This window comes from Mercurialis annua, linkage group LG5 (assembly GCF_937616625.2).
Source record: "Mercurialis annua linkage group LG5, ddMerAnnu1.2, whole genome shotgun sequence".
NCBI classification, from domain to species: Eukaryota; Viridiplantae; Streptophyta; class Magnoliopsida; order Malpighiales; family Euphorbiaceae; genus Mercurialis; species Mercurialis annua.
The window spans coordinates 54,253,726-54,265,975 of record NC_065574.1 but is presented as its reverse complement, the minus strand read 5'-3'; the positions used below and the strand labels follow the sequence as shown (position 1 = coordinate 54,265,975).

The 12,250-nt window shown below is 34.3% G+C and overlaps 1 protein-coding gene across 5 annotated transcripts; it reads left to right on the top strand.

Annotated features, from left to right (window-relative positions):
* The first annotated feature begins 353 nt into the window (after positions 1-353).
* Positions 354-10,696, top strand: LOC126681261 (alpha,alpha-trehalose-phosphate synthase [UDP-forming] 1-like). Of its 5 annotated transcripts, none has more exons than XM_050376762.2 (19): positions 356-561; positions 1,133-1,484; positions 1,662-1,750; positions 1,877-2,265; positions 3,064-3,178; positions 3,346-3,447; positions 4,040-4,190; positions 4,908-4,996; positions 5,649-5,697; positions 6,087-6,187; positions 7,078-7,265; positions 7,541-7,658; positions 8,368-8,544; positions 8,618-8,740; positions 8,833-8,920; positions 9,032-9,043; positions 9,223-9,353; positions 9,453-9,551; positions 10,059-10,696. In XM_050376762.2, the coding sequence occupies exons 2-19, from the start codon at positions 1,139-1,141 to the stop codon at positions 10,431-10,433; spliced, it is 2,742 nt and encodes a 913-aa protein (XP_050232719.1). In that variant the 5' UTR covers positions 356-561; positions 1,133-1,138; the 3' UTR covers positions 10,434-10,696. The 5 variants fall into 5 exon arrangements, 3 of the variants coding, with proteins under 3 accessions (XP_050232719.1, XP_050232718.1, XP_050232720.1); XM_050376761.2 differs by having other exon boundaries at positions 357-561; positions 1,653-1,750; XR_007641364.2 differs by lacking the exon at positions 9,032-9,043 and having other exon boundaries at positions 354-561; positions 1,653-1,750; positions 8,855-8,920; positions 10,059-10,198.
* The last annotated feature ends 1,554 nt before the right edge of the window (positions 10,697-12,250 follow it).

Sequence of the window (12,250 nt, the reverse complement as noted above, 5' to 3'; positions counted from 1 at the left end):
ATTAAAAAATCACATTGTTTGAAACTAAATAAGTGAAATGCGAGTGTAAATTAGAATAAATATGAGTGTGCAACAGTAATTTGTTCTCAATAAAACTAAATAAATTACCAAGTAAAAAAAATAAAAATCTAAAGTGGATGGGTATAATAAAATTAAAGTTCCCATAAAAACAATAAAATACCAAACCAAAACAAAAAAGTTAACACAAGAAATGTCACCATTTGCATGGCCAATATTTTCTTCACACACACACATATCATCTCTAAAAATTCCATATATAAACACAAATCCTCCAACTTTTAAAATAAAATTTAATGTCTGGATAAATACATAAAAAAAAGTTTAAAAAAATTTAAACTCTGGCTCCATACATATAAATTCAGATTTTTATCATCTGCGTGAGTGGCTAGCTGGTTGGCTCTCACTTTCCTAAAATATCGGTTAGCCAGCTTTGCTTTCTCGTCTCCTTATGCACGCCTAAGCAACACGCTTCTCTTATTTTTATTTTTATGCTCTACCGTTACACTCTTCAAAAGATCTGCATTTCAACCCGATTTTCAGGTTTTGATTTTGATTTTGATTTTGTTTTTTATTCCAATGTATAACATTATTTATTTGTTGTTCGTTGTATCTGATCGTAATTTATTGTTTAATTTTCTCATGTTCGTGTGATTGATTATATAAACTAGGTTACTGTTGCATTAAATTACTGTTTGTTTTTCATGCGGTTTGTTAGATTGTTAGTCCGATGATTGAAAATAGTTCGTTAGGAAATTTAATTTGAATGATTATGTTAAATTCAGAATTTGAATTTTTGTATTTGATAAACTAGGTAGCACGAACGAACACGGCGAAACAGTGTTATTTTAAAGTTTTCTATGTTAAAAATGAAGTTTCGTGTCCGAAACGTCCCAAACAGGACATGTTGATCGAATGAAGTGTCAGTGTGACTGGTTGATAAATATAATTTGCTATTTGAATATCTGCATGTTGTTGCCAGGACTTGAAACACTGTGAAATGTTAAGCTGTGTGTATAATTTTTTTATTTTTTTTTGTACTAATTTGTGCAGTAAGCAGTTGGTTGTAGTGAAAGTTATGATTTGTGTTGATGTGATTTGTTGTGATGTGCAGGGCTTCATGTTGAACAATCATATGGCTGGGAACAATTGTGCTCCAGTTACGCCTAGAACTAGATTGGAAAGGCTTTTGCGGAATAGGGAGCTTCGTAAAATCAACAGGATTCTGAACTCCAACGATGATTTCGGTGAAGGTACTGTTGACGCGGAGCTTGAGGCAGAAAATATTGGTCTGCTTCATGAAGAAACTCTGCTGGAAGGGGTTGATGGAAGTGAATGGCCAGAGGGACCTCCTAAACAACGGTTACTGGTGGTCGCCAATAGGTTGCCGGTCTCTGCAGTGAGGCGGGGCGAGGATTCGTGGCAGCTTGAAATAAGTGTAGGGGGGCTAGTCAGTGCACTTCTGGGTGAGTTATATAGTTACTTTGTTATATGTCCTGTTTTATGACTATTTAATCTGTTTTTTGATAATTGCTTCAAGCGGATTATACAATGCCCGCAGCCTTTGTTTTCCATTCTTTTTCGTAATTATGTTTTGAAGTGTTTACAATTTGATACCTATTGTGTTCTTTAAGGTGTGAAAGAGTTTGATGCCAGATGGATTGGTTGGGCTGGAGTAAATGTGCCTGATGAAATTGGACAAAGAGCACTAACAAAAGCTCTGGCTGAAAAGGTCGAAACAGTCTTTGCTTGAAATTCTTGAAGCTTCGTATATGATATCCAATTTTCTATCCCCTCTGCTTTCCTCTTCATATTATGTACTCAATGCTAACTTCCTAATTTTGCTCATTTATTGCAGAGGTGCATCCCGGTTTTTCTTGATGAAGATATTGTTCATCAGTATTATAATGGCTACTGTAACAACATATTGTGGCCTCTTTTTCATTATCTTGGACTTCCCCAAGAAGATCGCCTTGCAACAACCCGTAGTTTTCAGTCTCAGTTTGATGCATATAAGAAGGCAAACCAAATGTTTGCTGATGTTGTAAACGAGCATTACGAAGAGGGAGATGTTGTATGGTGTCATGATTACCACCTAATGTTTCTTCCCAAATGTCTCAAAGAACATAATAATAACATGAAAGTTGGTTGGTTTCTCCACACACCTTTTCCTTCCTCTGAAATACATAGGATGTTGCCATCCCGCTCAGAGTTGCTGAGATCCGTTCTTGCTGCTGATCTAGTTGGGTAAGTTATTGATATTTCAGCAAAGATTTTGAACTGCATGTTGCCACTGTCCTATGTCCTATCTGGCTTCATATGTTAGGATAGAAATTCTATGCTTTAAAAAAAAATCCTCTAGAAGCTTGACATCAGACGTTTTTGTAGAAAATCATGTTTGTTAAATTTTTGTAATTAAACACAGGCTAAGATTTGTTCCTGTTAATGGCCTTAATTCTTGCAACCCATCTTCACCTTCTATTGATTCCTTCATTACTGGTTTGCATAAAAATATATGTAAAGATTGACTTCAGATGGATGTTCTTTTTGTCTTCTGCAATAAAGAGTTTAAATTGTGAAAGCCATCTATACTTCATTGGATGTTGTGTGAATTTTTCTGGATGTGTTCATATAGTTTTAAAGGTCCAATGCCCATCGTTAGACATACACTGGCATGCAATCTGATGTCCAGATTTTTAAATCATATTGTGCATGCGTTATCTATTACCCTGTGATTAAATGTATGGATTTGGCTTTTATACTATTTGCCTTGGCCAAAATAATATGAATTCTTGGAAGAAAAATTAATTTAGGCGATGGAATAAGGTCTATTTTGGTTGCCATAGTTTGGTAGGAAGTTTAAACTTAATAAATAAGAATATTTTGTCACCTGTTTTGGCCTGCTCATGAGCAAACCACATGATTCTATTTGTGGTATGGTACAAACACAATTACCATATATCGTTCTGATGACATTCTTGATATTGTGGAGGAGCTTCATTTGCATATCACTGATTGCTAATGGCTGGATTCTTCTATTTCCAGATTCCACACATATGATTATGCAAGGCATTTTGTAAGTGCATGTACCCGTATCCTTGGACTTGAGGGTACACCTGAAGGAGTAGAGGATCAAGGAAAACTGACTCGTGTGGCTGCGGTACTTTAGCTGATCACTTGTTCTTTCTTTATCTATGCACCTGCAAACATGCTGCTTTATTATTTAGAAGTGAATGGATCTTCTCAGCCTTATGTATCAGTGTATTTCACTACCCTGATTCTTCCTCATGATGCCAACATTTTCTTTTTGGGAGCTTGAAACTACAGTTTCCTATTGGGATAGACTCCGAGCGGTTCATTCGAGCACTTGAACTCCCTCAGGTTCAGGAACACATGAAAGAATTGAAGGAAAGATTTGCAGGCAGGAAGGTTAGGTTTTTCTTCTTTCACAATAGCTATACCGGATATCTTCTTTCAAGAAGGAACATTTAGTTCTGATCAATTTTTTCTATGACTTGCTTTTTCTTGCAAAGTGTTCTTTAAATCAATTGCATATGATAGTAAACTAGATTTATTCTTGAAATTCTGATAAGTGACTAAGACTCAAAAGATTTCTCTCTTTTCCCTTAACTATTGTGTTTAAGTTTCACATAGAGAAGACTATATTCTTTGTTCATAAGAATCCATATAACCTATCTCAATTAATTTGGGATTAAGGCTCAGTTGAGTTAAGTTCATCTGAGCTAATATTTCTAAAATGGTGCTTATTGCTAACTGTTCTACTATCTTTATACAGTTGTTAGTTATTCTCATGTCCTTCTAGTTGATTCTTTACAATTTGATCATCCAAACAAATTTCTAGTTGTTGGCTGTTAAAGCATGAACAATTGAGTTGCCGATTCTTGTGAACTCATGCTAGTTTCATGTATTTCAGATTTGTGCTATCTTCCTTAATAGGCTTCAAGAATTTTACATGGTTGTACTCTTTGATTATTGTTGATTAATTTTTTACTATGAGCAGGTAATGTTAGGCGTCGATCGTCTTGATATGATCAAAGGAATTCCGCAGAAGATTTTGGCATTCGAAGAGTTCCTTGAGCAAAACCCGGAGTGGCGTGATAAAGTAGTATTGCTGCAAATAGCTGTGCCAACGAGAACAGATGTTCCAGAATGTATGTTTACATTTTCATCTATATCACTTTCTGTCTTTTCATTGTAAATTTATTTCATAGAAGTGCTTTCTCCTATATTTACATATGAAATTGGGAATAGTTTTAAAACTATAAACTGCTTTTCAAATTTTAGATTTGGAATACCGTTAGCCAATGTAGTTCCTGCCCAAAGAAGATAGTTTGTCAATCCACTGTTATGAAGAAAAATTAAATAACTAAAGTATAGCAGTTACATGTTGAGTTCTATAAGAGCGTTACACTAAAACTCCTAACAAAATAAGTTTTTAATAATCACACGTCTAATTGTGTTTGTTGTGATAATTACCTCTAGATAATTCAGCAGACTTTTCACCTCCCTTTGGATATTTGTGTCGGTGATTTGAAATCATGACAGAACAGTCTAGCGTCGAGATGAAAAATGAACAAAGAAAAACTACAGAGGAAAAAGAAAAATAGAAACAAAACTAGGCAGGCATGTATAAAACGAAGCTTCTAATGTGAATACTTAAAACATAATCCGTTTCTATAATATATTTAATTGGCTTTCTCAAATTGAAATGCTAAAAATGCTGTAGATCTCAAGTTGGAAATAATTGTTATCCTGCAATTTGTTACTTATTTTAGCAAAGAAGTTATCCACGTTCTACTTTTTTTCTCTTGATTCCTATTGTGTTGAACTAGAACTTGGTTATGTTGACTTAAATTTTGCATTTGCAGATCAGAAACTCACGAGCCAGGTTCATGAGATTGTTGGTCGAATAAATGGGAGATTTGGAACTCTTACTGCCGTTCCAATACATCACCTGGTTTGCTTCATGTCACTAATTACGCTCTCCTCACTAGATTTACATGATGCAAGGAACCAGAGGTCTATAACTTCTAACCATAATTTATAGGAAATGTGAAATGCATTACATTCCTGGAGAGAATGAAAGGACTAGAAGAATGAATCTTGACTTTCCTTAAAACCAGAAATCAATTTTTGAATCTCCTTTCTGAAATTATCTTCCTCTCCTCTATTGAAACTTGTATTTATTTGATAACTCAGATGCTGTCAAGTTAAAAATACAGATAACACAATAAGAAGAATTTCTCATCTTAATCATCTCAGATCAGGCTAGGTATCTCCAGCTGAGCTGGGTGCCTCTTTTTGAACCCTGTGGGAAATGACACAAGCAAACTTGTGAGAACATAATAATTTTTTGTTAACCATGTTCCCAGAAAAAAGATACTTTTGAGACACCTTATTTCCCATTTCATCTGTGTATAGATGATAAAATTAATAATTAGCTATCCGTTGGAGGCTAGAAATTGCAATTAGGTAAAATTGACGGTGGCCCTGTATACCATCTAATTTCAAATCAGTAAACACATTTTCTTACAATTAATTAACATATTCTCTTATCTGTTTCTGACTTGTTATGTGAAGAAGCCTAATGCGTTTGCTTTTCATTACAGGATCGATCTCTTGACTTTCATGCATTATGCGCGCTATATGCTGTAACTGGTATTCTTTTGTTTAAAGTTCATGATCTTGTCCCTATGGAATAATAATTGACCCGGTTATTGTCATTCTTATTGACCTTTTTCTTTGGCATCCTCAAAACATGACGGATGAACAGCTAAAATTCTAGAAGGAATTCTGCATACTATTTTTGTAATAAGATGATCTAGCTAGCATGTTCTTCTTCAGATTTTGTCTAAAAAATTCTCACTTAATAGGATCATATTTATATGATTGTTAGGAAGGCTTTTCAGCATAAAGCTTGTACAATGATACTCAACAATATTCACTTCTTATATTTAAATTATTGCTTTCGGCTATATGCATTTTCTTTCTATATTTCATTTTCAACATTCAACTTCACTGATCATTTTTTAATATTTTGTATCTAGATGTGGCACTTGTTACGTCTTTAAGGGATGGAATGAATCTTGTCAGCTATGAGTTTGTTGCCTGCCAAGCTTTCAAGAAAGGGGTCCTCATACTAAGTGAGGTATTTAATATTTTTCCATTCCTTGAGTTTGTGTTGTTTCAAAAGAACTGGAATCTGAAGCATGTTGTAGGGTAAATTCTGGATGTGTTGTTCTCGTACTGTATACTTTGTGTTAGATTCCATCTTAAAACCAATTGGTATTAAGTGGAGGTGCCCAACCAATATATAAACACATGTCCGCTCACACACACAACCAATGTGGGATTTCCCACTTTAACACTCCCCCTCACGCATAGCGTGTACGGGCCGAGCAACAAAGTCCCCCCTCACGTAAATCTCACGTGGGCCGGGCCAAACTCAAATTGTGTGAATGGACAAGGCTCTGATACCATGTTAGATTCCATCTTAAAACCAATTGGTTTTAAGATGGAATCTAACACTTTGTACTTCCTGCTAAGTAAAACATATTTAAAAGTATCTCTATCTAAAGCTGCAGCTTGACTTCTGAGATAACACGTCTCACTTTGATCCTTGTGCAGAAGAAAGTTAAAAAGTTAAAACTGAAGGATGTTTAGATACTAACAGTAGATGATCTGGAATCTTACTCTCAAGATTTCTTTTTATAGGGTCTGCTGAATCACTAGTTTCATGGAAAATTTTGTATTTGATGGAAGAAGAGATTTCGAAGCCAAAATCTTTCTGTTAAATGTAAAATCAGAAAGTCATGCTAGTTAAATTGTACAGTTAACTCAACATGACAAATATAGGCAGTTAAACAGATTCCTGGCATGTGTTAAAAATTCCCACGTAATGCTTTGGGCGCCATTGCAAAATGATCATAAAAAGGAATGGAAGAGATGCTTATTGGGTTCACCATTTTGATTTTCATTGAAGCAAAGTTTATGGTTGAGATTTCTTTGATTTTACATTTATTTATCTCCAACTTTCAGTTTGCAGGAGCAGCACAATCTCTTGGTGCTGGTGCTCTATTGGTGAACCCATGGAATATCAGTGAAGTTGCTGCTTCAATTGGTTATGCTTTGAATATGCCAGCAGATGAAAGAGAAAAAAGACATAACCATAACTTCAGGCATGTGACAACTCACACATCCCAAGAGTGGGCTGCAACATTTGTAAGGTATTCAACATATCTGGTTCCTGACATTTCCGTCTCCGACGGTTTAAACCTAGATTTCTGTTTCTGAGAAAGAAAGGGAAATTTTTCTTCAGTGACTGTATCGCACATGCTATAAATCTATAGAAAGTGCCATTGATGTTTAGAAGTTGCGTTACCATTCATAATTTATTATATATTGGTCTCCAGTTGTCTTATTCATTATTGCTAGTTCAGTTGTGCAGAATCTTATATCTTTACTCTGTTTTTTTTCTAATTGCAAAACTCACCCTATGCAGTGAGCTCAATGATACCATTGTGGAAGCTCAATTAAGGACAAGACAAGTTCTACCCTTGCTTCCAGTCCAAGTCGCAATTGAACGATATTTGGAATCCAACAATCGTTTGCTTATTCTGGTATGTTTGTTTTCACCTCTTAAAAAAACAAATGAAACATGAATTGGCCATATTACTCTTTTTTTTTAATTATTGGGGAGCGGGAAGCACTTGTGGGAAGAATGGAACCAGGAGCTACATTTGAGCTATAGCTCATTGGTAATTGGCCATATTACTTTAGTACCATTATCTAGTAAATTGAGTTTCTGATTTTCATTTTTCATTTCACTTTCTCCTAAAAAGTCTGTTTAGGATAATACTGCTATGAAGTTACACATGCTTATGAGAATAGATATATGTATTTTGTATTATTGCATGATTTCTGCTATGTACTACTGCATGATTTCTGCACATTCTCTTTTGCATTTGGATCCAATTTGATCTTAACTGATTAAAAAAATTAAACGACAAAGGAAAAGCGAAGGCCAGGCAGAAGGTGATATTTGTCTAGAAAGGGTTAAAAATCATGTTTATCAATCTATACAGCATTAGTTTAATTCCCGATGGCATTCTTTACTAGATGCTTCACTCTTAATTGAGAAAGCCAAGCTTACTGATTATTTCAGTATCTTCTGAAATTCCCGAAGTGTTTCATTGCTATTTGACTAAGAAAGCTCTTTACAAGCTTATGAAGTAGTTCTCTATTCTGACAATATATGGATATGGTTTGCATTTGAACTTGTTGGATATTTTCATAGAGTCATCTTCATCACTCTCCATCTTATTGCAGGGGTTCAATGCAACTTTAACCGAACCAGTGGATGCTTTAGGTAGAAGGGGTGGTCAAATTAGAGAACTGGAGCCTAGATTGCACCCGGAGTTAAAAGAACCATTTAAGAAACTCTGTGCTGACAAAAAGACAACTATTGTTGTCCTCAGTGGAAGTGATAGAACCATTCTGGATGAAGTACTTTCCTTTCTCATGTTATCCACGTTGCCCTTTGGATGTTGTGCTGTCAGACTAACGGTTTCTTATTCAGAACTTTGGGGAGTACAACATGTGGTTGGCAGCAGAAAATGGGATGTTTCTACGTCTTACAACTGGAGAGTGGATGACAACAATGCCAGAAAACCTCAATATGGATTGGGTCGACAGTGTTAAGGTATGCATTTTCATATTATCACTGAAGACGTTAGTCTCTTCCCCTTGAGGTCCTCAAGACCCTAAACTTCTTATCCTAATTCATGATTTCAGCATGTTTTCGAGTATTTTACAGAAAGAACACCTCGTTCTCATTTTGAGCTTCGTGAAACTTCTCTTGTATGGAATTACAAGTATGCAGGTACTTATTATCTCTTCCAATTCTTTTTCACTTGATTTTTGACTCAACTTTTCAAGTTTTAAAAGCAGTCTTGGATTTGAATTGATCTTCGGTTGAACTTCTAATGTGCAGGCATAAATGAATGTGTGTGTAAACAGACTCATACATATGTGTATTTATAAGTTCTTGGCATGTACCTATGCTAATGTTCATGCATATACATCTCCATTTGCATATCTTCTTAACAAAAAAAAGGGACGGCCTGTTTATTATTTTTCTTCATTCATTTATTTGATTTTTTTTCCATAACATGACAATTTCAGATGTTGATTTTGGAAGGATACAAGCTAGGGACATGTTGCAGCATCTCTGGACAGGTCCGATCTCAAATGCAGCTGTTGATGTTGTTCAAGGTGGTCGTTCTGTTGAGGTTCGAGCAGTTGGTGTTACAAAGGTATGTCTGACATGGTTACCTATGAGAGACACATGGATGCGTTGTGATTCACCAGAATCACCTTCTTGTGTTTCTCACGTTATATTTCATTCGTTTCAGGGTGCAGCAATCGATCGTATTTTAGGAGAAATCGTTCATAACCAAGGCATGAAGGCACCCATTGATTATGTGCTCTGTGTTGGCCACTTTCTGACAAAGGTATTTTTCTTTTCTCTTGACGAGTGTTTTGAGCTGAAGTTATTGAATGCTAAACCATCATATTTAAACACTGCCGTGATCTTTCCTATTGATTGATATTGAAAGGATTTTCATCCTTTGTGTGCATAACAGCATACTTAATGTTTTTTTTATACTCAAAACTAATATCCAATTGTTAATGGAATAAAATATTCTCTGTCAGTAGGAATTTTTCCTTTAATGTGCTCTCAGGCTAACCTCTGATATAATAGATTCTAAGTGATTTAATGATCTTATGCAATAGGGCAGGCTAGCCACTAAACGAGCAATGAACATGGTGTATATCTTGATAGAATATAATTTTGGATCGATATGTCTGCCTTTATTAGTAGTCGTGAAGGATATGGTTCTTAAGCCGGTTTGTGTTTTGTGTTCTGCGCTGAGTTCCTAGAACAAAGTAGTTACACGGAATGACTTATAATAAAATGGTGCAAGTTATATTTTATTTTTCTGAATTCATTGCTTCAGGATGAAGATATCTACACATTTTTCGAGCCAGAGCTTCCTGCTGAATTACCTACTATAGCACGATCCAGATCACCAGACCATTTTGTTTCTCCAGTGCCAAAAATTCCCTGCAGCAAAACCCGTTCCAAGGCTCACCTTAGAAAACAGCGCTCCTTGCCGACTCTCGAGAATAGCAGTTTCGTTAATGCTGCTTGGCGACCTATTGTCCGAGAGAGAATTTCGATGCACGAGGGTTCTTCTGTACTTGATCTCAAGGGAGAGAACTATTTCTCCTGTGCTGTTTCACGAAAACGATCAAATGCTCGGTATCTCCTTGCGACTCCAGATGATGTTGTCACACTCTTGAAGGACCTAGCGGATTCGTCATCGTTATAAGTCCGAGTTCAGTCTGGCTGGTCTTTAGCATTGCTCTAATCCAGAATTCTGAGATCTTAACATCCTAATAAGGAGCTAGAGGTTGGTACGTTGTGGCTAAATTGCAAATGTACCTTTTTTTGTGTGCATATAGAACCTTGTTCCTACAGCTTCTTTTAGGCATATGGTTTCATTTTTTACGGTATCCGGAGATGTACATGATGAGAAAAACTTCTGTCATTCTTCAAAATTACAATTTTAGTGGAGCAGATAATTTCGGATTATAGTTGACACTTTTGTTTCATTTTGCTGAAACTCTACTGGTAATAATTGATAAGTTGTGCCTGGTAATCGTTTGACTAGAGTTGAGGCCGAGTTATGCCCAACTCATGCTCGAAAGCGATATACAAGTTCGAGTTTGATGGTTTAAATTTTTAAGTTCGAAATTGATAAAAAAAATTAATTTAATATGTTTCACTATAAATTATAAAACCAATAAAGTTGATATAATGATATGTAATAGTAAAAATTTAGAGGTGTAAAAAATAGCATAATAAAATAGATAAATTATACTTTTTATGTATGTATTATGAGTCTTTTTATGTAATATTTAAATTGGACTTGAAACTAAACTAGAGTAGCTTAGACTCGATTAAAAATTTTAAAATTGATTTTAATTTATTTTTTGATTTTGTCATTAGTAAACTCCTTTAGACTTGTAAATTTGATTGGAATGCGAGTTTAACACAAGATGGTTACGACTTTTGTGAGTTGTGAGTACTTCAAAAAATAGGACCTCTAAACATGTCATCATAACAACAATTCTAGAATTATGTCGTATGAAAAAAAGTAGAAAAAAATATTTTTTTTGTACAGATTATAAATATAAAAATTTAAACTTTTTAAATATTTTAAAAATAAAATACTAGTAAAATATAGTTGAAGTTCTTTGAATAAATTTCCTTAGGACCATCAAAATTTATTAATTAAGCGGGATATTAATTAATTGATAAATTAATAATTACTATTAATTTATATTTTTATTAATGTTTTATTAATTTATAGATAAATTTAGGGTTAATTACATATAAAATCACCACCTTTACACGAAATTGCAAAAATAACACGACCTTTAAAACGTGGCAATTTAGGGCACCACCTTTCATTTCTTTTCAAAAATAACACGGGCACATATTTAGTGGCGTTTTTGCTGACGTGGCATGATACGTGGCGCTCCCATTGGGTGTCCAAGTCAGCAAAATTTTATTAAAAAACGTGCCCATGTTGTTTTTGAAAAGAAATAAAAGGTGATGCCCTGAATTGACACGTTTTAAAGGTCGTGTTATTTTTGAAAATTAGTGTAAACGTGGTGATTTTATATGTAATTAACCCATAAATTTATAATCAAGTAATTTAAAAATAAAGTACTCAAATTATAAAGCATTCTTCAAACTCCCATATTTTATTGTTCAGCGTATTTTATATATCGTTCGATGTACTATTTGATGAAATTAAAAGATATTTTTTATATAAGATAAAATAATGCTAACACAAACAAGAAGTCTCCGTTAATCATTCATATATTATGTAACATATAAGAAACTATTAATTTATACTTTACATGAGTTTATATAAGTAATTAAAATATATTATTATCTTATAATTTTAGCAAATTATTAATTTGGCACATTATTCCCGAGTCAGGACCAACCAAAAATACAATAAAAAAAATTATTAAATAATCGAACATTGATTAATGAAGTTTCAATTGTATATTATTCGATAAATTTTCAAGTAACACAACTATAGACATTAACCCGAACCGGGGGTCATGAGGG

Coding starts and splice junctions, on each gene's coding strand:
- LOC126681261 (XM_050376761.2), top strand. CDS start 1,139: ATGTTGAACAATCATATGGCTGGGAACAATTGTGCTCCAGTTACGCCT. Junction 1,751..1,876: donor CAAAAGCTCTGGCTGAAAAG/GTCGAAACAGTC, acceptor CATTTATTGCAG/AGGTGCATCCCGGTTTTTCT. Junction 8,545..8,617: donor ATAGAACCATTCTGGATGAA/GTACTTTCCTTT, acceptor TTTCTTATTCAG/AACTTTGGGGAGTACAACAT.